General features: G+C 41.4%; 3 protein-coding genes across 5 annotated transcripts in view; 2 read left to right on the top strand and 1 right to left on the bottom strand.

Moving 5' to 3' along the window:
* Nucleotides 1–9,732, top strand: part of JAM2 (junctional adhesion molecule 2) — a 63,513-nt gene extending 53,781 nt beyond the window's left edge. Inside the window, exons 7-11 of one of the 2 annotated variants that reach the window (XR_003908548.1) lie at nucleotides 30–137; nucleotides 2,241–2,256; nucleotides 2,608–2,739; nucleotides 4,833–4,875; nucleotides 7,296–7,334. Coding sequence is in view for 1 of the 2 variants with exons in the window: in XM_029939110.1 (XP_029794970.1) it covers nucleotides 30–137; nucleotides 2,241–2,256; nucleotides 4,833–4,875; nucleotides 7,296–7,328 (200 nt within the window). In the remaining variant the exon portion in view is untranslated. Of the gene's footprint in view, nucleotides 1–29; nucleotides 138–2,240; nucleotides 2,257–2,607; nucleotides 2,740–4,832; nucleotides 4,876–7,295 lie in introns of both variants that reach the window. The other variant, XM_029939110.1, reaches the window with a different exon arrangement.
* A 3,710-nt stretch (nucleotides 9,733–13,442) lies between these two features.
* Nucleotides 13,443–23,242, bottom strand: ATP5PF (ATP synthase peripheral stalk subunit F6). 2 transcript variants are annotated; one of them, XM_029939108.1, is made up of 4 exons: nucleotides 23,098–23,242; nucleotides 18,840–19,016; nucleotides 14,215–14,339; nucleotides 13,443–13,625 (listed from the first exon to the last, which is right to left on the bottom strand). In XM_029939108.1, exons 2-4 carry the CDS (start codon nucleotides 19,001–19,003, stop codon nucleotides 13,588–13,590), a joined length of 327 nt encoding a protein of 108 aa, XP_029794968.1. In that variant the 5' UTR covers nucleotides 19,004–19,016; nucleotides 23,098–23,242; the 3' UTR covers nucleotides 13,443–13,587. The 2 variants fall into 2 exon arrangements, with proteins under 2 accessions (XP_029794968.1, XP_029794967.1); XM_029939107.1 differs by lacking the exon at nucleotides 23,098–23,242 and adding an exon at nucleotides 22,965–23,069.
* Nucleotides 23,060–23,273, top strand: part of GABPA (GA binding protein transcription factor subunit alpha) — a 33,136-nt gene continuing 32,922 nt past the window's right edge. Inside the window, exon 1 of the mRNA XM_029939106.1 lies at nucleotides 23,060–23,179. The gene's annotated coding sequence lies outside the window, so the exon portion shown is untranslated. The remainder of the gene's footprint in view (nucleotides 23,180–23,273) is intronic.

The following is a 23,273-nucleotide window of genomic DNA, read 5'->3' as shown; positions in this document are numbered from 1 at the left end:
ATTCACGCATGGTTTATTTTGCATTCCAGATAATCTCAACGTAAGTGGCATCATAGCAGCTGTCGTAGGTGTGGCCTTTGTGATTTCTGTGTGTGGCCTTGGTGTGTGCTATGCTCAGAGGAATGGCTACTTTTCAAGTAAGTGGATTTCACCCTCTTTGCTAGACAACATAGTTTTCTTATGAGACATTGTTTCTCCCGATTAGTTCTAACGAACTCTAGAGACTAGTTTTCGTTGGTTTTTCTACATGATGTCTCTACTAGAGACTAATGCGCGAGGCACCCTGGAGGAGCATAATGCCACAGTACTTACTAGGAGATAGTCAGCGTCGGTGGGTATTTCTAGTATATTTACATGTATTTAGGATCCCTTTAAGTTAGGAATTACATATCTCAAGATGTAAACTGATTTCCAGTTTTATCATAAGAAGATTCAGTGAAATATTTTATCAGCGTAGAACAGTGGAATGTTGAATATCAAATTTAGCACCGTTGTATATATGAGAATTGTTCAATAAAAACCAGAAACCTATTGTATTACAGTTACTTCCGATCAAAGTTTTTATTTATTTTTTAATGTTCATTAATTTTGAGAGAGTACGTGCCCAGTGGGGGAGGGGCAAAGAGAGAGCCAGTCTAGCAGGCTTCCCACTGTCAGTGCAGAGCCTGGTGTGGGAACCATGAGGTCATGACCTGAGCAAAAATCAAGAGTTGAATGTTTATTTATTATTATTAAAAAAATTTTTTAGGGTTTTATTTATTTTTGAGAGAGAGAGAGACAGCATGAGCAGGGGAGGGTCAGAGAGAGAGGGAGACACAGAATCCGAACACAGGCTCCAGGCTCTGAGCTAGCTGTCAGCACAAAGCCTGACACAGAGCTCAAACCCATGAACCGCGAGAGCATGACCTGAGCCACAGCCAGACGCTCAACTGACTGAGCCACCCAGGCGCCCCAAGAGTTGGGTGTTTAACCACTCTGAGCCACCCGGGCTCCCCACATAGTTTGTAATTCTTCAAGTTTAGACTTTTTGTAACTCCAAATCCCCATTTAATGATAAAATAGGTTTGATATGAATGATGATGATATATATGAGTTACTAGAAAATGTTTTATTCTCTTAGTATATTTCTCTACTCCCAGTCCTTAAAATTATCTGAGAGCTCAAAAGCTGAACTCCATCATGTGCATTGGGAGTCATGTACAAGGCGGAGTTTTTTTTAACAGAGTAATAAAGTTATAGCATAAGCAAGTTTTAGAGCCAGTGTGTCACAGTGAACATTAATTTTGGAATTGAGGTTTAAAAAACATTTTATACTAACATAAAACTTAACCCATAAATAGATAGTAAGCTCCATGAGCATTGTTTCAAGAATGTTTCCTATAATTAAGAAGAGCTGCTCTGTGAATTGATAGTTCTTTTCCTGAGCGCTCCAATCTTAGTCTGGTGTAAATGTTAACTTTCTCAATGGAGTCCCGCTGAGTCCCCCTGCTGGTCACCAGTGAAATTACAGGCACGATTACTCCAGAATTCTGGTCCTCTTTCTCTCTACTTGGAAAGAGTATCTGTCTGAATATTTATATTGAAGATTTGGTAAATGCATTTTTCTTAAAATAATTAAAGATTTGACTTGGGTATTCGGTATTCATTAGTGAAGAATATTACTCCAACCTATCCAAGAGGATCATTGTCTTAAACTTGCTTGCATTTCAGATAAGAGTTGGCATACTATGACCCGTGGACCATATCTGGCCTGCCCCTTGTTTTTCTGTGGCCCACAAGCTAAAAATTTTTTTACAAATGAATATTTGCAATCTGTTTGATATAAGGAACACTGACTTTGAATCCCAATTAAGGGAAATGTTATTCCCCTCAAAGAAGAATTCTAGTCTTCCAATTATTAGACCTATATTTAAGACTTTGATTATTATTATATGTTGAATTTTATTAATAAAAATTTTTGGAAACTTGTTCTCTCATTATACAAGTACCTACCCAATATCCTCAATTTTACCTATTGGCCCAGAAAGCTTGAATATTTGCCTCGTGGCCTTTTACAGAAAATGTTTGCTAACCTTGATTTAGAAAGTACAGATATAACAAGAGAGAATCAAGAATGAGAAAAATAAGTTACGCCTAAATTTTTATATTAATATATTAATGTGTATTATGTTAATATATTATGAGTCTGCATCATATCATATGAACTCTTGCATTAATGATGTACACTTATTCTTTTTTAGAAGAGACCTCGTTCCAGTAAGTAGACTTTCTTAAATGCATGTCTTTCCCCCACCTCAACTAATTTTCTGTTAACCATCTGTTTGGAGTCTAACATGAAACGCTGGCTTATTTGCGAAGGTTTTATCCCATGCAAAGTGACTCATTTATCAAGAAATACATACCCCCTCATGCCTCATACCTGTCTGTCAATGTTGTTCAATTACCTAGAGGAGAAATGTAGTCACTAATTTAACCCTATAGGCATTCCCGTAGTACTGCTTTGGAAAATATATTGCTGTGTTTTGCTAAATTAAAAATTTTCAAATAAATTTTTACTTAACAGCATTTTCACACTGAATACTTATTTTGTGCCCAACGCTGTCCTAGGGAATGGCAATACGGCAATGAACAAAACAGACCAAATAACTCTCTGCCTCATGGAGCTTATGGAAAATAATCACATATGTAAACTCTGCAGTATTTCAGATTGTCATAGTGTTGTGACGAAAACTAAAGCGGGTAAGAGAATGCACAGGGCGGGAGTGGAGATCGTCCTTTAGGGTGGCTAGGGAGGGCCTCACAGATGAAGTGATGTTTGAGAAGGACCTGAAAGAGCAGAAAGAGCAATCATGCAGATACCCATGAGAGGAGCATTCAAGCAGAGGAGAAAGAACAGAGGGAAAGGTCTGGAGGCCAGGTTTGTCTGGAGTGTCTGAGGCATATTGAGGGGACTGGTGTGGCTGAAACAGAGTGAGGACGATGGAGAGAGGAGATGCACAAAAGAAGTGGAGCCCCTCTAGGCCGTTGTGAGGAGTTTGCCTTTGATTCTGAGTAAGATGGGAAGTCATCGGAGGTTTTGAATGGAGGAGTATCCTGTTACTTAATTCTTAGAAGCTCACATTAGTTGCTCTGTTAGGAATAAACTATAAGGTGACAAAGAGTAGAGGAAGCAGAGAGACAGGTTAGGAAACTACCCAGTAATCTAGCCAAGAGAAAACGATGGCTGCAAAGCGATGCTGTTGGAGATGTTGAGAAATAATAGGCTTCTGCGTGTATTTTAAACAATGTACTGATCGGTTGGATGTGGATGTGGGAGAAAAAGAGAAAAATCAAAGATGGCTCCCACGCTCTGAGAAGAATAGAGTTGCCATTTACTGAAATGTGCAGGACTTCAAGGGGAGCAGATTTGGGGGCTTAGATGATAAAATCTGGAATGTGTTGGAATTTTAATATTTGAGATGCCTATTGAGCTTCCAAAAATAGATATTAGTAAGTAACAGGATATATAAATCTGGAGTTTGTGGAAAATAACTAGGATTAGAAATCTAGGAATCAGAGATCACCACGTTCATGCGCACTTGATTTGCCACTGTCCTTTCTCTGTACATGGAAATGGCAGACCCAACCCAGATCTATGGGCATTCCGTTCTACTCTCAGCTGCACGACTTCAGATTCTTGATCATCTTCTAAGTCATTTTGAAGACTTAGCTGCCTTTGAATTCCTGTTCCCAGACTTCCTACTCAACCCTGGTCTCTCTAATAATATCCCAGTACAAGTCCAAGATGACCGCCAAGTTACCAGGGACAGCAGTAGCAGAGGAAGAGAGTTCAGAAAACAGGGTTGCTCATTTTGGGGTATAGGCACCCCAAAATACACCCTAGGTAATTGTAAGGACTTTGGTTTTTATTGAATAAGCTAGAAAGTAATTGGAGGCTTTTGAGCAAAGGACAACACTATGTTATACAAGGGGAAAGGCTGGCATTGCTATGGTGAAAAGCTAATCTTTTCTTCAATCACAGTGTCTTTGTTAACGCAGGTAGGAATCTGGGAGGCAATATCTTTACTCCTAGACACATCTTTGCCATTTGTCAAATCTATCACCCTCAAGATCTTGTGATAATGGACTGGATGTTATATTAATTTGCTAGGGCTGCCGTAACAAAGTGCCACAGACTGAGTGGCTTAAACAGAAATTTATTTTCTTACACTTCTGGAGGCTAGAGATCCAGATCAAGATGACAGCAAAGTTGGTTCCTCCTGGGGACAATGAGGAAAGGATCTGTTTCAGACCTCTCTCCCTGGCTTATAGATAGTCCTCTCTCTGTCTTCACCTTGTCTTCCGTCTGCCTGTGTTTGTGTCCAAATTCACTCTTCCTGGATGGCCAGCAGCCATATTGGGTTAGGGCCCACCCTAATGACCTCATTTGAATTTAATTACCATTTTAAAGACTATCTCCAAATATAGTCACATTTTGAGGTACCGGTAGTTGGGACTTTAGCATGAATTTTTGAGGGGGACACAGTTCAGCCTATAACAGATGACTAGAGCCCTAGTTACTTTCTTTCCATGGGAGACAGTGAATTTTGATGATAATGATCAAGCTTTCAACATGCTAAATGTTAAAAAATTGGTAAGTTAAAAAGGAGTAAGTTTCTGTTTGCATATTCCACAGAAATCTTTAGTCCTAGGGCTACAATGAGATACCTAGGGTTTCACGGGCTGACACCTTGCTGCATGGCTTTCTCTGTGAAATTTGTCTATAAATAGAAGAAATTCAGTTACAGTTCCTGGCATTTTTTTTAATATTGTCTTTTATATTCTACAAACAGGAGATGTAGTTCTGCATCTAAAGTCACCACAGTCAGTGAAAACGTGAGTATTTTTAAAGCATATTTATATATCAGATGTGTTTGGGAAACAGGGCAGGGAAATGGGTGATTGTACAGAGTGAAGGATTTTGATTTTCCATATGCTTTGTGCTGGTGTCCACTACTGGTCGTTAGAGGGACCTGAGTACGTGTTAGCTTCCATCCTCCGTCTAGGGAGGTATGATAAAGTTGCCCGGCATTTGCAGACCAATGGGGCTTTGCCATATCATTGTTTTCTTCCATGATATTTGCTATTATTAGTCAACCTCCTGAGCATCATTAATATCGCTCCATTTCCTAGATGAGAAAATTCAGATACAAGTTCTCACAGAATTACTGTGGTAGAGCTGGATTCAGGTACCCTGATTCTTGTCAGTGGGCCTGAGCAGATGGCTTCCAGCACATCTGTGATTCCAGAACTCTCCTTTGGTTATTCAGAGAACTTGGAAATTTTAGGGATATGGAATATCCTCTGCTAATACCGAAAGGAACATTTTAGAAATCCTTGAGGACATGCAAGAATTATCTAACTCAGTGATGTAGGCACATAATTTGGACCCTTTTGCATTTGCGAATACTACAGTGAAGCAGTAAATCCCATCATTGCTCAGATTTTGTAGCTCTTTGGATGGATATTTGACCTTCTGGATTATTTTTCAGGCATGTGGGAAGGAAGGAAGGGAGGAAGGAAGGAAGGGAGGGATGGAGGGAGGGAGGAAGGGAGGGAGGGAGGGAGGGAGGAAGAAAGGAAGGAAACGAAGGAAAGAAGGAAGGAAGGAAGGAGGGAGGGAGGGAGGAAGGAAGAAAGGTTTCCAATGTTTTTAGAGGTCTAAGGCCTTTCTTGAGAAACGGAGCAAGGGTTTTCTGAATTCCTTGGCACTCTGTGGCAGGGATCCTCTTAGATATCCTATTTGTAGAGCTTGGGGTAGGCAGCAGACACTGGTATTTTAAACATATAAATGATTCTCATGGATATGAACTTTATGACCCACTTACTGCTCCATGGATTTTTTTTTCTGTCAAAATTTTATTTTCTAAAATTGTCTACTCCAAACTCTATCATAGAAGTCACTTTATTTTGTAGTTTACTACACCAAAATCATATTATTCTTTCATTAGTACATAAGCAATCGGTAGGCCATATTTAGAGAAAGCAATATGTAACTCCTACAATTTACAGAAAATACTCCTTAAATGTGGAATACAATAATCTTATCCCACAAACAGTAAGAGACACTTTGTGGGGCGCCGGGGTGGGTCAGTCACTTGGGCACCTGACTGCGGCTCAGGTCATGATCTCATGGTTCATGGGTTCGAGCCCCGCATCGGGCTCTGTGCTGACAGCTCAGAGCCTGGAGCCTGCTTGGGTTTTTATGTCTCCCTCTCTCCCTCTGCCCCTGCCCCACTCATGCTCTGTCTCTCTCAAAATAAACATTAAAAAAATTCTTTTTTAATATTTGTAATTCTTTTTTTAACATTTATTTTTTTATTAATTTTGAGAGGCAGAGAGACAGAGCATGTGTAGGGGAAGGGCAGAGAGAGGGAGACACTGAATCCGAAGCAGGCTCCAGGCTCTGAGCTGTCAGCACAGAGCCCAGTGCAGGGCTCAAACTCATGAACCGTGAGATCATGACCTGAGCCAAAGTCGGCCACTTAACCAACTGAACCACCCACGTGCCCCAAATTTTTTTTAAAAAGATGCTTTGTGGCGGAGTCAGAAGAGCAAAAGCCGTTTAGGTTTTTCATCGTTCTCCTCTCAGTTGCCCCCACACACTGAAAGGGTCGAGCGTCCAATTGTGGTTTTGCCCTAGAGCAGAATTTCTCAGGCTTGGCATCACTGGCGATTTCTTATAGTTCTTATATTGCAATGTCTTTATTTTTTAAGTTTTATTTATTTATTTTGAGACAGAGAGAATGCAAGCAGGGGAGAGGGAGAGAGAGAACCCCAACCAGGCTCTGCGATGACAGTGGGGCTTGAATCCATGAACCGTGAGATCATGACCTGAGCCAAAATCAGGAGTTGGACACTTAGCTGACTGAGCCACCCAGGCGCCCCATTATATCTATAATTTCTTAGATAATGAAATCTTACAGTTTTGCATAATTCTTTGCTGGGAGGGTTACGTACTGTGCATTGTAGAATGCTTCACAGCACCCGGACCTCCGCCCTGTCGATGCTGGTAGTACACCCCTAGCAAATAAGATTTTTCCTGCTCTAACTCCCACTGTTACTTCCTTACTCTTTAGGCAAAGTTTGAAAGACCTTGTCTCCTAGTACTTATTTAATTACCCATGAAATAGAGTTAAACATATGCTGGTTTGTACCTATAAGATTCTCGTAGTGCATGTAGCTTTGTACTCAAAAAATGTATGTATTTCTTTAAATATGAATGACTACATTATACTGTTTTTTTCTTTTTCTAGGATTTCAAGCATACAAAATCTTTTATAATTTAATGAATTCCACCTTTGAGATACACCAAAACCACAGTTGTTACACAAGCTATTAAGATTTAAAACTCTGCTTTGTCTTACTTTTGCAAGGAGGTACATGAAGAGATTAAATTGGTATTTCATTCTAATTTTTACGATCTTTAAATTACTTGAAATTGTTATTTTAAACAAATAGTTCTGTCAGCACCTAAATAAAATACAGTCTGGCTTCTTGTGTCTGGACGAAGTTAAAAGAATCACAATACTTTGTAGTATTCTGGGGTTTATGATATGTTAAATGCCCTAACTTCGAGAAAAAGGGACTAAAATATATGATACTGATTGTGAAATTAGTCCACAGAGTGTGAAAATATAAACGCCATCCACCCTCTACGCAAGAGTCTGATTTAGAGGGTTCAGAAAATACTGACAGATGCAAGAGGGAACCTCTGATCTTATTTCTACCAGAATCCTCTTTTCTCCCCTAATACAATCTTTGTTCCACTGCTCATTTATCACTAATCTATTCACAGAAGGGACGTAGCAGGAGTGGGTCTTATTCCCAGGGATTTGCACTTGGTGTTTATTTTTATTTCTGAGAACCAAAAACAACATGAAGAAAAATACCTAATGACCAGAGCTCACTCACCTAGTGTGCGTCATTGATTTCTTCGTTAAATACAACTTTGAGAGTCAAACACAAGCCCAAATGTCTTACTTCGCTTGAATTGCGTGTTGCTATTTCCTTCTCCTAAGACCCCTTAGAAGAGGATCCATGACCTTGATATCAGACCTCGCCACTGGACCCCACACATATAACTTTGCAGGTACCTTTCTCTGCATGATGGGGACTTCAGACTGGTCTCTGATAATCATGCAGGGAAATCCTGGGGTGGACCAAGTCCCTTGCTGGCCAGTGCTGCTTACTGAAGAGCCAGGGATGTAGAGAAGAGAAGGGGTTGTCTGACAAATGAAATGAAAAATCGGTCCAGTCATCTGGCTTCTCCACGGATTAATCATAAAGGTGTCCAAGCTCATGTTACAAAAAAAAATTCCAATGATCTATGGAATAGTAAGTGTAATTAGGCTGTGTTAAAAAGCATAATCTTCTGTAACTTATTGCGATTATTCAATTCCTACTGAAAATAAAATATGCGTAGGGCATTTCAGTTCTGGGCAAATCTGGATGAAAAGCTTACTCACAAACTTTGACAACTTTGAACAAGGTTAAGCTTCTTTTAAAGGAATCCATTTTTATTCCCCTCAATAGACAAAGCAAATCAAATCCCAGGGTTCATTGGGTGAACAAATGGCCTAAGCACTAGCATGTACCTGGACACCACAGCAGGTCACTGGGAAGATGCCCGTTGGCAGACTGTGCCTTGCCCCCCACTTGTCTGTGGCATTGGATGCTTCTCACCGGACTCCTTCCAATATTTCCTATAAAGGGCCAGTTAGTAGGTATTTTAAGCCATACTGGTTTTATGGTGCCTGTTACAACCACACAACTCCACCTTTGTAGCACAAAAGTAACCACAGACAATAAGAAATGGCACGTTCGTGTTCCAACAAAACGTTATTTACAAAAACAGGAGGCACAGACCCACACGCGTAGTTTTCCAACTTCTGGTGGTGAAGCAGGAGAAAAACACCTATCTGTAAGATTTTGCAAAAAAAAAAATTAAGCTAAATGCTGCCCATGCTTTGATTTGCTTTGGTATGAGGAATGTTTTCCTGTTGCATGGCTGAGGGCCCAAGAGTGTGTGTGTCTCAGAGATGGCTCTTCAGGCGTAACTACCATCACCCAAGATCAAGTTCTTCAGTTTAAAGGACACAGATCCAGATTTGGGGGGGAACATATGTAGTGCCTTAGCTTTACTAACAGATGAACGTTGCTGAGCCATCCGGCCAGAGGATTCATCTTACACAGTGTTAACATACATCACTCGCGTTGAGTCAAATATGCGTTATACATTATCTTAATATATTGTATGTGGCTAAGGAAACGTCATTGTGTACAGAATGCTGACTCCCACACAAAGGACATAATGTTGAGCACCCATTTTCCATTTATTAAAGGTATATCCACCTATATCTTGTGTTTCCATTTGCTTTTGGGGGACTTGAACATTAATAATGTCATAATATTGAAGTAAAACCTCATTACAATTCACAGAGCACTTTGTTTTCCTACAGTCAGATTGTGTTGTATAAGGATGAGGGTTCAAGTCTCTAAAAGCAAGTTTTACTTTGTTTTAATAATTGTTGCTATTGTAACTAGATCTAATTTATTTTTAGTTAGGGGTTTAACCTAGCTAAATCAGGAACAATTGATTGTTTTTTAGTATGACTTTGTGAAGAATTTCCATCACCTCATGATTTTGTTTGATTAAAGTCTATGTTAATAAAAATAGCTGAACTTGTTTAACTTTTTAGGCCCATTTAACCGGTGAGAGGGAAAAGCCATCCACCTATTGTTCAATAAAACCCGGGAAACTACGCCCTCCTACCATCTGGAGCTACAAGGTTAGCTCTTTAGCTGCTTAAGATTAGAATCTCGTCTTTCATCTGGGTGCCTGCCAACCTCCCAAATGCTGAGGGGAAAAAATACCCTGCAAATAAGAAGTCAGAACTATGAGACATTTTATACACGTCAGGTGGAGGTCGATGGAGATGAGGGTGCACACAGTCTCGTTCACCTCAACGGTATCCTGAAGCGGGTCATGTGCTCATTGGCATACAAGGAAACAGACTCCGAGTCAGTCCACCAAGTTCACAAAGGGAAGTGAGGGCTCAGGGTCTAACAGACCCTGGTCCATCTGGTCCGGGATGTTTCACACAAGATGTTTTTTTCTCTTGCCCCCAACATACTTTCTTTTCAATTCTTACTTTCTTCTCTCATGCCACACCTTCCCTTCACCCTTAGTAACCTCTGGCTAGTTCACCCCTCGCCAGTCTCACAGCTCATAATTTTTTCTGTCTGGCCTATCCCTGTAAGTGCCTGCCAACAAGGAAATAGCTATTTGAGCAGGGTGAGAGTTGGCCAAAGGTATCAAGAAAGACAGCAGGAGAAATGGTGAAGGGCCTATTTCTCCATGTTCTTAGGGCAAGGATGTATAAATTTCCCATAGTCAAGTAGGCATCATCAAAATTAACTGGCCTTGAGCCTTCTTGTCAGTGTCTGAGGTCAAACATCTGAAGTTAAGTTTGGAAGAGGTGGAGTTGAAACAGACCTCCCATTTAGGTAATCTGTACAACAGGAAGACCCCCTAGCCCACAGAGCCCCCCAAGAATTTATACATGCAGCCCCTAACTAGCCAGCATTGACAGGCTCTGTTACACCAAGGGTAACAGCAAAGAACAGTTGAAAACAAACAAAAAAATCCTACGTTAAATGGATTCAAGTATGTAAAAATTGCATAGAACAGAAGCCTTTTTTGGTTATTTTAATTAAAGGTAAGACTAGTGGGGCACCCGGGTGGCTCTGTTGTTTAAGTGTCTGACTCTTGGTTTCTGCTTAGGTCATGATCTCACAGTTCATAGGTTTGAGCCCTGCATGGGGCTCCATGCTGAGAGCATGGGGCGGCTTGGAATTCCCTCTCCCTCTCACTGCCCCTCCCCTGCTCACATTTACTCTGTCTCAAAATTAATAAACTTAAATTTAAAAAAAAAGGTAATACTAGGTAAGTAAGACGTACATCCCTTCCCAGTTATTTGTACCTTTTTTCAACTCAAATTCCCTCTTTTGATAAGGATACCAGTCAGAGTGGACTCAGGCCCACCCTGAGGGCCTAACTTTAACTTAATCCCCCTCTAAAAGTCCTATCTTCAAATATAATCACATCTTGAGGCTCTGGGGGGTTAGGACTTCCACAAATGAATTTTAGGGGGACACAATGCAACCTGTAACACCAGGCATGAGAGAAAAGCTATTTTCAAAGCTAAAACCAAGAAGGCTGAGGTCATCTGTAATAAATATCTACGGCTAAGTACAGGATAGGCAGTGCACTGGCAGGCTGAAGTGACAGATAAGGGCTCGAGGTTACAGGATTGGGGCGGCCTCACTAGAAAGAGGAAGAGGCCCTAAGGAAGATGATGCCTTTCACATCTATGACTCAAAGCACCACTGAAGCATTCCTCTGGGAAAAAAGCACTTCCCTGGTCAAAAGTTAGCAATAAATGCCCTATGACGTAGGCACGGGAGTAGGTGCTTAATGCAGTGTCCTTGTAGCCCAGAATCCTTACGTTTACACAATGAAGGAAGAGATTGGGATGTTTAAGCGAACTCCAAATAGTTGCATGACAGATTTTTTAAAATATGAGGGGCATCTGGGTGGCTCAGTTGGTTGAGCATCCAACTCTTGATTTCGGCTCAGGTCACGATCATGCCACAGTTTGTGAGATCAAGCCCCACGTCAGGCTCTGTGTTGACAGTGCCGAGCCTCCTTGGGATTCTCTCCCTCTCTCTCTGCCCCTTCCTGGCTCATGCTCTGCTCTCTCAAAATAAACATTAGTTTTTAAAGTGTGTGAGAAAGTAGGTGTGAAATGATAAAAGGTGAAATACAGCTAAACTGAGCGGCGGAGTGAGGAAAAAAAGAAAGGGAGATGAAGCAGGTGCTGGAAAGGATCAGGCCCCTCTCTACACTGGCCACTGCCCCGTGGAGCCCAGGCAGCTCGCCTGCCCCAGGTGGGTGGAGTTGTTTCAGGGGAGGTTAGAGAAGAACCTGAGCCATGGGGTTTCCTCAATTACCCTTAGTTTCAAACATAATCAATGTTTGAAATAATCAAACATCCAATTGTTTCTGTGTCTGCAGTTATTTACATAAAAGTAGGTCAACTGAACTGTTATCGCTTAGCAGCATTGGAAGAAACGGGGGCTCTTCTAATACTTTACCCTCCCAAAGCCAAGTCCACACATCCTACTAGCTTAATCACACCCGTATCACTAGGAAATGTTTGCAGGTCTCTTGGAAAAGGTAGTCCTAAGCAGGTTTGACTCCAGCTAGAATGGCACCCACAGTAAAACTCCATTCCTTTTTGAGTGAGCTAACCTCATCAAGAAGGCTGTCCTATGTCATATTTAAAAAACAAAAACCAAAACCTTTATCAGCAGAAAGAGCTGGAGAAAGTCTACAACCCCATCGTCATGAAACTGTCCCAGATTGCGGGTGGGGGGTGGTGGGGGGGTGGAAGGAGAGAAGAGAAAGCCTGGAGGCACCCCCGGTGGTGGAGCTCCCCCGTCTGGTGGCGCCTCCTCTGGGCCCACCTCGTCTGGCCTAGCGTTGTTCCACACACAACATCTGAAAGACCCAAATTTGTAGCAAATTCCACAGCTGTTTTCAAGTCGAGTTGCCATAGTAAATAAACCGGTCATATGGACTATGCGCCCGGGGAAAGGAAATACACATTGCACTTTATAAGCACTGTATTTTTAAGTGGAAAATACAATGTCTTAAAGAAAACAGGATTTAAAATCAGTACCAAAAAGCAAAACAAAACAAAGAAACCTTTAAAGGTTTATTAAGATCTATATTTATTGACACAAGTCAGATTGTCAGATACTAAAAGGCAGAGCTGGTTTCCTTTAAAAAAATAATAATAATTTCCTCAAGAGCCACTAGGTAACCAAATTTTAATGCGCCTGTGGCAAAACACCACCATCCAGCTTATTAATTTTTCAAAGGAGGCTCCTTTGTAGAACTCCCACCCCGCTCCAGCTTTCCTCCTCGATCTGTGGAGCACAGTAATGGATCTAGGATCATAAACTGCAAGGAAAGAGGAGGGACCTGGCTATTGGGATAAAAGCACTTAACATTTGAGAAGATTTTAACGTTTGAGGGGCTGGTAGTTAAAACACAATGAATGTTCCTGTGAGTATTCAAACTTCACTTGAATTTCCTGGAAAAGCTATGATAAAAGGTTTGCCCACCTTCTCTGGGAAAGTAACATCTCCCGCAGCAAACGTGCCTTGGGTCAGGGCAGCTCGCCTTAGGGGCAAGTCTCCACTGGCAAAAGGAGAGCCCTGCACACCAGGACGACAGGCTGTGGGCAAGTTGTATCCAAGATCTCCGCCTGCCGCATTACAGCCAGCTGGGCAGATCTGAAAACAACGCCGAAACACAGAATTCAACACTCAAGTGCACATCCAACATCACCAAATAATTTATTTGGAATCAGAATTAAAAGAACATTTGACAGTTGAGAAATGTGATTATTCCAATACTTCCAATCAGTTGTACAACTAATCCAGGACAAATTACTAAATACATTTTACATTATTTCTTCAGGACTGGGGTTTGTCGATGACTTCGAATTTGGGATCTAAGAAAAGGAACAAAAAGGTCCAAGCTTAGCTATTTTGCAATAAAATGCATTCTCTAGAACGCTTCAGTCTTTAACTTATCAACCTTTTGATTTTTTTTAGTGAGTATCTATGGTTTTCTAACACTTAGATGGTGTTAAACATGTTTTTAAACACCTACATGGAAATATTACAATTGATAATGATTTATTAAGCACTTACTATAAACCAGGCTCTCTATTAACTGACTTTACATATATTGTGTCATTTAATTACAACAACCACAAGAAAGGTATTAGAATTCTCCCCAAATGTCAGATGGGAAACAGTCACCAGTTAACTATCCAAGATCATACACCTCATAGGTGATATTGTCAAGATTCGAGATTAGGGAGTTTAACTTCAAATCCCCACCACTTAACCTGCTATATAATCTCCCACACCAATGGCAAACATTTATACCTAAGTCTCTCATGCAAACGTCGCTGTCCTAAGAAATTTATATGTGACTGCCACTTAATTCTGTAAATAATCCAAGTATAAAGCATAAATATTCTCAACTTAAAACAAATCTCCTGCAAGAATGAATCCATGATTGAAGACGCTTACCTTCAAAAGTAAAGTTAGGGAAAGTGTTCATGTCTGCTTTACCGTACATTTGCTTCAGCTTAAAAAGCTCCCTGTCCAAGTCTTGCTGGTACTCTGGGCCGATATCAACAGGTCCTCCTGATGCCCTGTTGTGTGTAATGAGCAGGTAAAAACTCATCTCATGCACTAGTTTACAAACACAAAATTACTTTTCGCCATTAAGTTTCAATAGACCTTTTAAGAGTCTTCCTATAGGGAAAAATATAGTTTCTGAAGAAAAGCATTGCTGCTTGGATTTCAATTCAAACTTTTATTATGATGAGGCTTCACATTAATGAGGCAACTACACACAAAATTCTAACATTCAAGGTTTGCGTAACAGGGGTGTTTATGAAGTCATAGTCCCCTGAGGTCTCAGTTGCAACAAGACATAATGGCAATAAGACATGCAATAAGATATAAGTCCGTGGGTTCCTGGAATCAATGACTACTTCCGTTTCAATGTCAGCTCTGCAGTTTATTGAAACTATGTAAACTGCAGCAAGGCATGACGCACTCTAAACTTCAGTTTCCACATCTAAAACTGAAGGTCCTACCTAATGGTGGTGTGATGCGAATTAGAGATAATGTACATGTACCACTGAAGAGTGCCTGGCACACAGTGAGGTGACATAGTGGCCAGTAAGTGGTATCTATTATTATTATTATTATTATTATTATTATTATTATTACCCGGTTAAAAAAAATATTTTTATTTATTTTGAGAGAGAGAGAGAGAGAGCGTGAACAGGGGAGGGTCAGAGAGAGGGAGACACAGAATACGAAGACAGGCTCCAGGCTGAGCTAGTTGTCAGCACAGAGTCTGATGTGGGGCTCAAACGCACAAACCGTGAGATCATGACCCGAGCTGAAGTCAGATGCTTAACCAACTGAGCCACCCAGGCGCCCCTATTTATTATCCGATTTAAATCAGCCACCGCTAAATGGTTTTTAAAAGGTCTTAGTAGCTTTAACCACTATAATATGGGCCTAACAAAGAAGAAAATTATTTCCTACCCTCAGAGATTTTGCCATTGAGGGGGGGAGAAACAGGTTTAGAAACATTTGTGCTATAAGAGTTCTGATAAGCTTCAAAGACATTGCTTATCAAACAGCTACTCGAGTTTAGGAGACAGCATTTTTGCTGAGCTAATTGGAAAAAATTTCATTTTACAAAGGTGGCATTTGTTATAAATGATGTGTTTGGGTCAGATTTTAATTCAGACATTCTAAGACTGAAAAAGCAAAGATGTGGAGGTAATAAAAAACTGGCCGTACGTGGAGAAGAAGCCACCTAGATGGGAAAGCCAGCAGGACTCAGGTCATGGGACTTGAAATGTGAAGGCTGGGGGTGTGTATTTTATGTGCTAAGCAATAAAATGACAAAATTAGAGCTGTGCTTTGGTAAGATAAATATAGCATCACAGACCAGCAGTTTGGCCAATTAGATGTAATTAATTCTTCGCACAAATTCTGTGTTTGTCATGTTACTGCCTGCCTACCATGAACAACATCATAAATAAAAACTTTGTGAGAACTCCATTAAGGAGTTAATGTATTTTTACATATGCCTACGATAAAGGTATAGGGCCTTATGTTACAGAATTTCCACAAAAAAATCCAGAGACAGCTCTAACTTTTTTTTTTTCGGAGACAGCTATAATGTAAGAACTTGTTAGTGATGTTTGTTGTCATGGACTCCATTTTCTTTTACATCAGCACACGCAATAGAATCTTCTGTAATGATAGGCATGCTCTCTGTACCTGCGCTAATAAGGTAGCCACCAGCCATATGTGGCTACTGAGCACTGGAAATGTGACCAAGGAACTGAATTTTTATTTATACTTAATTGCAATTAATTAGATTTCAATAGTCACATGTGGATAACGGCTAATGAAATAGACCGTGGTGCCTTCAACCAGATACTTTAATGATTGTCTCCTAACTGTGGAAGCTACTGCTTTGAGTAGATCCAGCCAGTCTCACCAATATTCTGGTTACTGACAGATGATGGCTGTTATAGATCTTTAATCTGGATTCTTATGATAAAAAGAGGCCAGATACCATCTACCTCCTCAACTGAATATGTCTCCCAGCCCATCTTATTATGGTGACCTGGACAAAGCAGACACTCAAAGGATACGTATTTCATTTAAGAAATATGAGGCATGCTAATTTACTGCATCACTTCATTTGTGTGCCATCCTATAAAATAAGTGCCTTTATTATCATCCCCATTTTACATAGAAATAAGGTACAGAAGTTAAATAACCTGCCCGAGGCCCAAGAGCTAGTGTCAGAGCTGCATTCCAGGCCACAGTCTGTGTGCAGAACATTTTTCCTCACCCTTTGCACAAATGAATGAACCACAGACCTCTTACATTAAGAGTACATTCCAGGGGCACCTAGCCAGCTCAGGAAGCAGAGCTTACAACTCTTGAGGGTCCTGAGTTCAAGCCCCATTCTGGGCGCAGCGCTTACTTGAAAAGAGTATGCCTCAGGATTACTTCTTACTGGACAGGCTTTCAAGGATGGTTGGAGTGGAAGCAGCATCACTAAGATGCCACATTACCTCTGAACAGGGGACACTCCAATTCCCCAACTGGTCCTGCACGCCAGCTTGCTGAAGAGTGTGACTTTAGACAAATTCTTCCCTTTTAGCCTTGCTTTTCTAACATGTAATATGGGGAAAAGACCTGTAAGATTGTTGTGAGAATTTCCTAACAATGTCTTCATTTTAATCCCTTTGCTCTCTCCTTCCTTAGTTGTGGTAAGAACAAAACCTTTTTGTTAGCTGCCCAGTCTCCAAGTCTCCGTGCTCTTTAACTGTTCCATCTCTCCACCAGATAACCATGGCCAGTTCTGTCTCTCAGTGTCTGACTGTCACTTCTATAGTCCCACTGCTATAAAGACAGGGTTCCATCAACCAATGCTGGGATTATTACACTTTTCTACCATGTCTGCTTGCTTCTCTACTCATTCCAATTGTTCTAATACTCTGTGATTAAATTATCTTCCTGTTACAGAGCAACCCTGTTCCATCCTACCATCCTGTTCAAAATCCTTTAATTCCTCATAAATGCCTATCATATAATACCTTAATTGCCCATCTCCAGTCCGCCCATTCTGACCACACTCTTACCCTCCTGCTCCCCACACTCCGCACAGACTCTACAGTCCTGGGGAGCAGGATTACGGAATTTCCCAAACAGACCCAGTCATTTCAGTTTTCATGCTTTAGCTCACACCATTCTTTCCTCCTAAAACATATCCTGTCTCCCTCCCATTTATCTGTTCAACCTTCACACCAACCGTTCATAACAATAGGTACAGATGTGTAATGACAGCCTTCATTGGGTTTGAGAACCCTTTGAGGCTATAAGCAAAATCATGTGAGTAAATTCACTTTTTTTTTAAACTGAAGGGATGATCCACAGCTGTCCATATTCTCAAAAGGGATAAAAGATCTCAGGGGCGCCTGGCTGGCTCCAGTTGGTTGGGCATCTGACTCAGATTATGATCTCACTGTTCATGGGTTCAAGCCCCACGTCAGGCTTTGGGCTGACAGCTCGGAGATTGGAGCCGGCATTGGATTCCGTGTCCCCCCCCCCCCCCCCCGTCCTTACCTTGCTCATACTATCTCTCTCTGTCTCTCAAAAAATGAATAAATGTTAAAAAAAATTTTTTTTTAAATCTCAAAAACCGCTTCCAGCAAGAAAGGAACATTCCTTCCGATGAAGTCCCCAAACACTGTGTCACTATGTCAGCATCTAACCCATTTTTCCTTCTGCTACCTTCTAAATGCCTACACGCTTTCCACCCCGATCAGATTTCAAGAATATTACGGAAATGCAGCATGGCTTCCTTCTGTGGCCCACCACAGTTAATTGCCTAGTGCTTGGAACATGGTAGACAACTAAATAAAATGAACACCAAACTGCGTATATCACTTTTCATAAGATTTGGGGGTTGAATCTGATGATGGCTAAGGTCAAGATCATCACTCATCTCCAAAGCTGTGTGGCTCTGTAATTGTGTTTATCCCGGACCTGCTTTATGCCATTTCCGTCTTCTGTCCTATGACATTCCCAGAAATACAGAACTATGGAAACATCATTAAAGAAAAAATGCTGTGTTGATACATTTTCCACCAAATCATGATGTCAAAGAAAGGGCATTAAATTGTTAGAATATTTTGGTAATATGTTTTTCCTCCAATTAGTTTTATGACCTTAGGCTAATTAATGCCTAAGGACCTCAATTTTCTCAAATACAGTTCCCAAATGATTTCCAAGATCCTATGCACGTCTAAGAATTGACTCTAGTTTATAATAAATGACATTACAATAATGATATATCTAAAATGACATCAGATTTAACGGAATTCTCCCTCGGAACCCATATAAGATAAAATTTGGGGACTTTAAAAAAAAGAATGAGGATCTTCATCTTCCTCTGCAGCACCTCATGAACATGTATGTCAACGACCAGCTCAGTGAACGTCTTAGACATTCTCAAACACCTAGTAGTTTTTTTCCCCGTTTCACAACTTACATATATCCTGAATATTTATATTGACACCACAGTTGACGATCTACACACTTACTGTCGCTTAGTTCTGTATTCTCTAATCTTATCCACGAAGAGTTTCTGTACAGGATCGAGGTCCTTATTAAGTGCCACTGCTGTGACACCGATGTTCCTCCTCAGATTGACTGACACGGCGGACCGAATGAGAGAGGAGAGCCTGAAGAGCCTCTGGAGAATCATGGCGATTCTGTTACTGGAAACAAGCACCGGAATATTAACATACGTTAAAATAGACGTCATTGTAAAACACCTCTACGTACATCATATAGTGGGAATCTAATTCCACTAACTGTTACAGAACTCCATCATATGTCACACCAGAACTCACCAAATGCTAACAGTCACCTGACCAGAGCTCCCTCCCCCCTTTCCACTGCAAGTTTTTGGCTTTTTAAAAAAAAGGCCCTGGGACCCAGGGGCAGTCAGGCCCGTGTGCTGCGTTAGATGCAGAAAGAAAGCACAAAATCTGGGATGAGGTGTTTCTTCTCCATTAACTTGGTCTTGGACCACAGGTCAAGAATAAGCATAGTCAAGGCAGGATGTTACATTACCGCCCATCTCAGGCAGAAAAGAACACTGCCCCCCAAATTACTGTGCCAGGTTATCCTGACACCCCCTCAGAAGACCTACAGGGAGCTGAGAAGGGATATATAGCCTCTACAGCAGGGAAGCTGCTCTGCTTGTTACAACTGTAGGATTCCAGGCATTCAAGAATTCTGAGTCCAAAAGAAACAGCCCTCCAATAAACGAGAGAAAATCAAACAGTGCACCCTAATCAATAGAATGGAACGAAAGGGCTGCCTGGGTGGCTCAGTCATTTGAGATTCTGGCTCTTGATTTTGGCTCAGGTCATGATCTCCCAGAGTTAGTGGGTTTGAGCCCCACATCAGGCTCTCAAAAATAAATAAATAAGCATTTTTTGAAAAATAAAAAGCAAGAAAAATAAGAACTTAGAGATTTTCAAGTCCTTGGAGCTCCTGAAACTAAAATATATGATTTTCTAACTAAAACATTTCAGTAGATAAGGGCATCTGGATGGCTCAGTCGTGAAGTGTCTGATTTCTGCTCAGGTCATGATCTCGTGGTTCATGGGTTAGAGCCCCGCATCCAGCTCTGTGCTGACAGCTCAGAGCCTGGAGCCTGTTTCAGATTCCGTGCCTCCCTCTCTCTCTGACCCTCTCCTGCTCAACTCTGTCTCTCTCAAAAACAAACAAACATTAGAAAAAAATTTTACAGAATTTCAGCAGATAAAACAGAAGATGATTTCAGTTGAGACCTAATTTAGTGCCTTGGAAGATCAAACGCCAAAAAAAATTCCAAATTACAACAAATAAATGCAAACAAGAATTACAACAGAAAAGGAACAAATAACAAAACCATATATAATTAGAGATTGAGAAAGATGGTGTCTATTAAATAGAGTTTACTAAACCTTACACTGGAATGGGGATCCAAGATTCACACCTCAATTCAGCTTGCTAAAATTTCTGAGTCTTAAAGATAAAATGAAAACCTGCCATGCCAACCTGATTCCCGTGACCCTCCCAAATTACCAATTAATAACAATAATCACTGTCATCTTGATGATGAACTTCTATTAAAGTGCTCAAAGTGTGGTTTGTGGACCAGCAGTAGTATACAAATTGTGTTACTGGCCTATAATAACAAAAATTGTTAATAAGGATTTAGAAACTTTTATAGCAAGACAGACTCATATACATTGGTTGAATAATAAAAAAAAAATCAGTCTGTATTTTGTGTGTCTTCACTGTATGGCCTTGTATCTAATTTTTACAGTAACTAACTTTCATTGTTTTCAAAGGTAGTCACGAGGGTCCTCTATGAATGAGCGCTTGAGAAGCACTAAGCTAGAAGACCGCAGAGTAACACAGGAGTTCTTGAGTAGGAACAGCAGTATACCTCGAAAGATTCCTGGCAATGTCTGAAGACATTTCTGGTTGTCCTGACTGGGATATTACTGGCCTCTAGTGGGTAAAGGCCAGGGATGTTGCTAAACATCCTATAATAACAAGAACAAAAATAACAGCCATCCCACAACAAAGAATTACCTGGCCCAAAATGTCAATAACTGCAAAGGCTGAGAAGCCCTGGAATTGCACAGAAAAACTACCAAAAGAACTCCCCAAATCAACAAAATATCCTTCACCTGCCCTGACAGCAAACTATTTGGAGAAATTCAAGAATACACCATACATCACCCCTTATATCCCATCAGAGAAAAATCCTTTAGAAGACTCAAAGCAAACAACAAATAACCTTACAGTGCTACGTATTATCATTCCCATTTCACAAACACATAAACTGAGGCTTGGAGATTAAGTATGTGGCCCAAAGTTACACAGTAGAATCTGGGCGGATACAGATCTATTTCAAAAATTGTGCAACTCAGGGTGCCTGGGTGGCTCAGTTGGTTGAGCCTCTGACTCTTGACTTCAGCTCAGGTCATGATCTCACAGTTTGTGTTATGAGCACTGAGCCTGCTTGGGAGTCTCTCGATCCCTGGCGCTCCCCAGCTAGAGGAGCGTGTGTTCTCAAAATATAAACTTTTTTTTTTTTTTAAGAAAACCGTGCAATTCAAGGTGTTATTTTCCCTTTTGGCAACTTAAGGACACGCTTAACACTCAGCAATAAGGTCACCTAACACTGGTTCAACCAAAATATTTTGCAAAGTACTTCCATATACATTCTTTCCTTGAACCCTTAAGTCAACACTATTAACAATGACGGAAAAGCGTTCTTATCCCTCCTTTACAGATAATAAAACCATGTCTAAGAAAAGTTATTACACTGCCCATATCCCCACAGCTAATTTGTTCTAACTCTGATTGCAAAAATCGTGTTATTCCTATTAGGTAAAATCTGTTTTCATTTTTTCAATTTGTCATCTAAGTATTTTATTTAAGTGAGTGAGCTCTACGCCCATTGTGGGGCTTGAACTTACCCGGAGAGGAAGAGTTGGTGCACCAACTGAGCCAGCCAGGCACCCCTCTATCATCTAAATATTAATGATTCCCAAATCACATCCCTAATTTTAGTCTTTTTTTCCTGAACCCTAAACCTACCCATTCAACAGGTCTTTTCCCCTCGTAACTCCTACGGGACTCTACAGTTAACTTGTCTAAAAAAATAAACACATAATCTCACTATCAAAACTTGTTCTTTCTCTTTTATCCCCTTTTCTTTTTTTCACGGAGTAATACAGGAGCGTCCACTGTCAGTCCACACATGTTATTACACAAACAAGTGTAAAATACCAAATGTGGTGAGTTTTCTATTCACGTACGATGGGGTGCCCAGAGAACGGGATTTGACAGAGAAAGATTGGGAAAGGCAACAGCAAGTAAGGCTACACATGCGAAGGGGCCTTATGGTGAGAGGGTACTAGGTTCTCCAGTTTACAGCGATGACTGACCAGCCAAAGGTTAGTACCTTCGCTGCCCATTCCGTGCGTATTTCTAAAGTCAATCCACAACCCGCCTAACCCGACCCGCTCTTTTTTTCCTTCCTGGAAACCTTTTTTTGTTCGCCTGCGAACTTTGGCCTCACCCCTAACTCAAGGACCCCCTTCTCCCCCAGTCAGCGTCTTGTTTCTTGGAGTTGAGACGTATGATTGTGCAAGAAAATGAGAGTGTAAAACAAAGCTGCCTTGACCACGTTTCAGCACTGTCAATATTTTCAGGTGGGATGCAAACTTTTAAGATTACTATGACCCCTTTCCCTCCTATGGTGCACATTCTGCTTTAAATAATTCCGCAAAATCTCCCACGCGCGCCGTAGGACAGGCCTGGCCGCAGACCGCCCCGTGGAAATGACCTTGGGCTGCCCTAGCTGGGCCGCGGGGCCAGGAACGCCCACTACCCCCGCCTCCTTGCCTACCGTACCACCCTGGTTAGCCCTCAAAGCAGGGATTACCACGCCTAAATACTGAGTCTACCGCAAACTTCAAAGCCTAAGGGCGCTGAGGTCAGCAGTGACCCTGGGCCAGGCGGTAAAAGCGCCCTTGACACAGGGCTGCTCTATCCTCCTTAAGGGCAGAGGTAATAGGCAGCCCAGGCCCCAACAAGAAACCCAGAATATGAGTCCCAAGAGGCCAAACTGGCCTAGCAACCCTCCCAGTCACCTTGCACTCAGTTCCAAGCTGCCACGGCCTCCGCTGCCGCCACCGTTCTACTTCCGGCCCTGGCTCCACCCCCACCCGCCTACCCGCCATCGCAGTGCATTATGGGCTGCCGTTTTCGTCGGTCGACACTCACCGGACAGGAAACGTCTCGGAGGCGGTCTGCGACCGGACAGCTCTAGGTGAGACAGAAGCCGAACAGGAGGAGGAAGTGGAGGGTAAGTGCTTCCGGGTCCCTTGACGAAGCCTCCGCCATCTTTCCTTCGCTTAATTTGACCTGCTTTTTCCCTCCTCGAAGCCTTGTAGTGTACG

Source organism: Suricata suricatta, chromosome 5, assembly GCF_006229205.1.
Source record: "Suricata suricatta isolate VVHF042 chromosome 5, meerkat_22Aug2017_6uvM2_HiC, whole genome shotgun sequence".
In the NCBI taxonomy this organism is placed as follows: Eukaryota; Metazoa; Chordata; class Mammalia; order Carnivora; family Herpestidae; genus Suricata; species Suricata suricatta.
This window is presented reverse-complemented; position numbering and strand designations above follow the sequence as displayed.

Excerpts from the sequence above, each read along its gene's own strand:
- ATP5PF (XM_029939108.1), bottom strand. The coding sequence starts at position 19,003 with ATGATTCTCCAGAGGCTCTTCAGGCTCTCCTCTCTCATTCGGTCCGCC. Across the intron at positions 14,340-18,839 it reads GAATACAGAACTAAGCGACA|GGCATCAGGAGGACCTGTTG; the intron begins GTAAGTGTGTAG and ends TACACACAACAG. Across the intron at positions 13,626-14,214 it reads CCCTAACTTTACTTTTGAAG|ATCCCAAATTCGAAGTCATC; the intron begins GTAAGCGTCTTC and ends TCCTTTTCTTAG.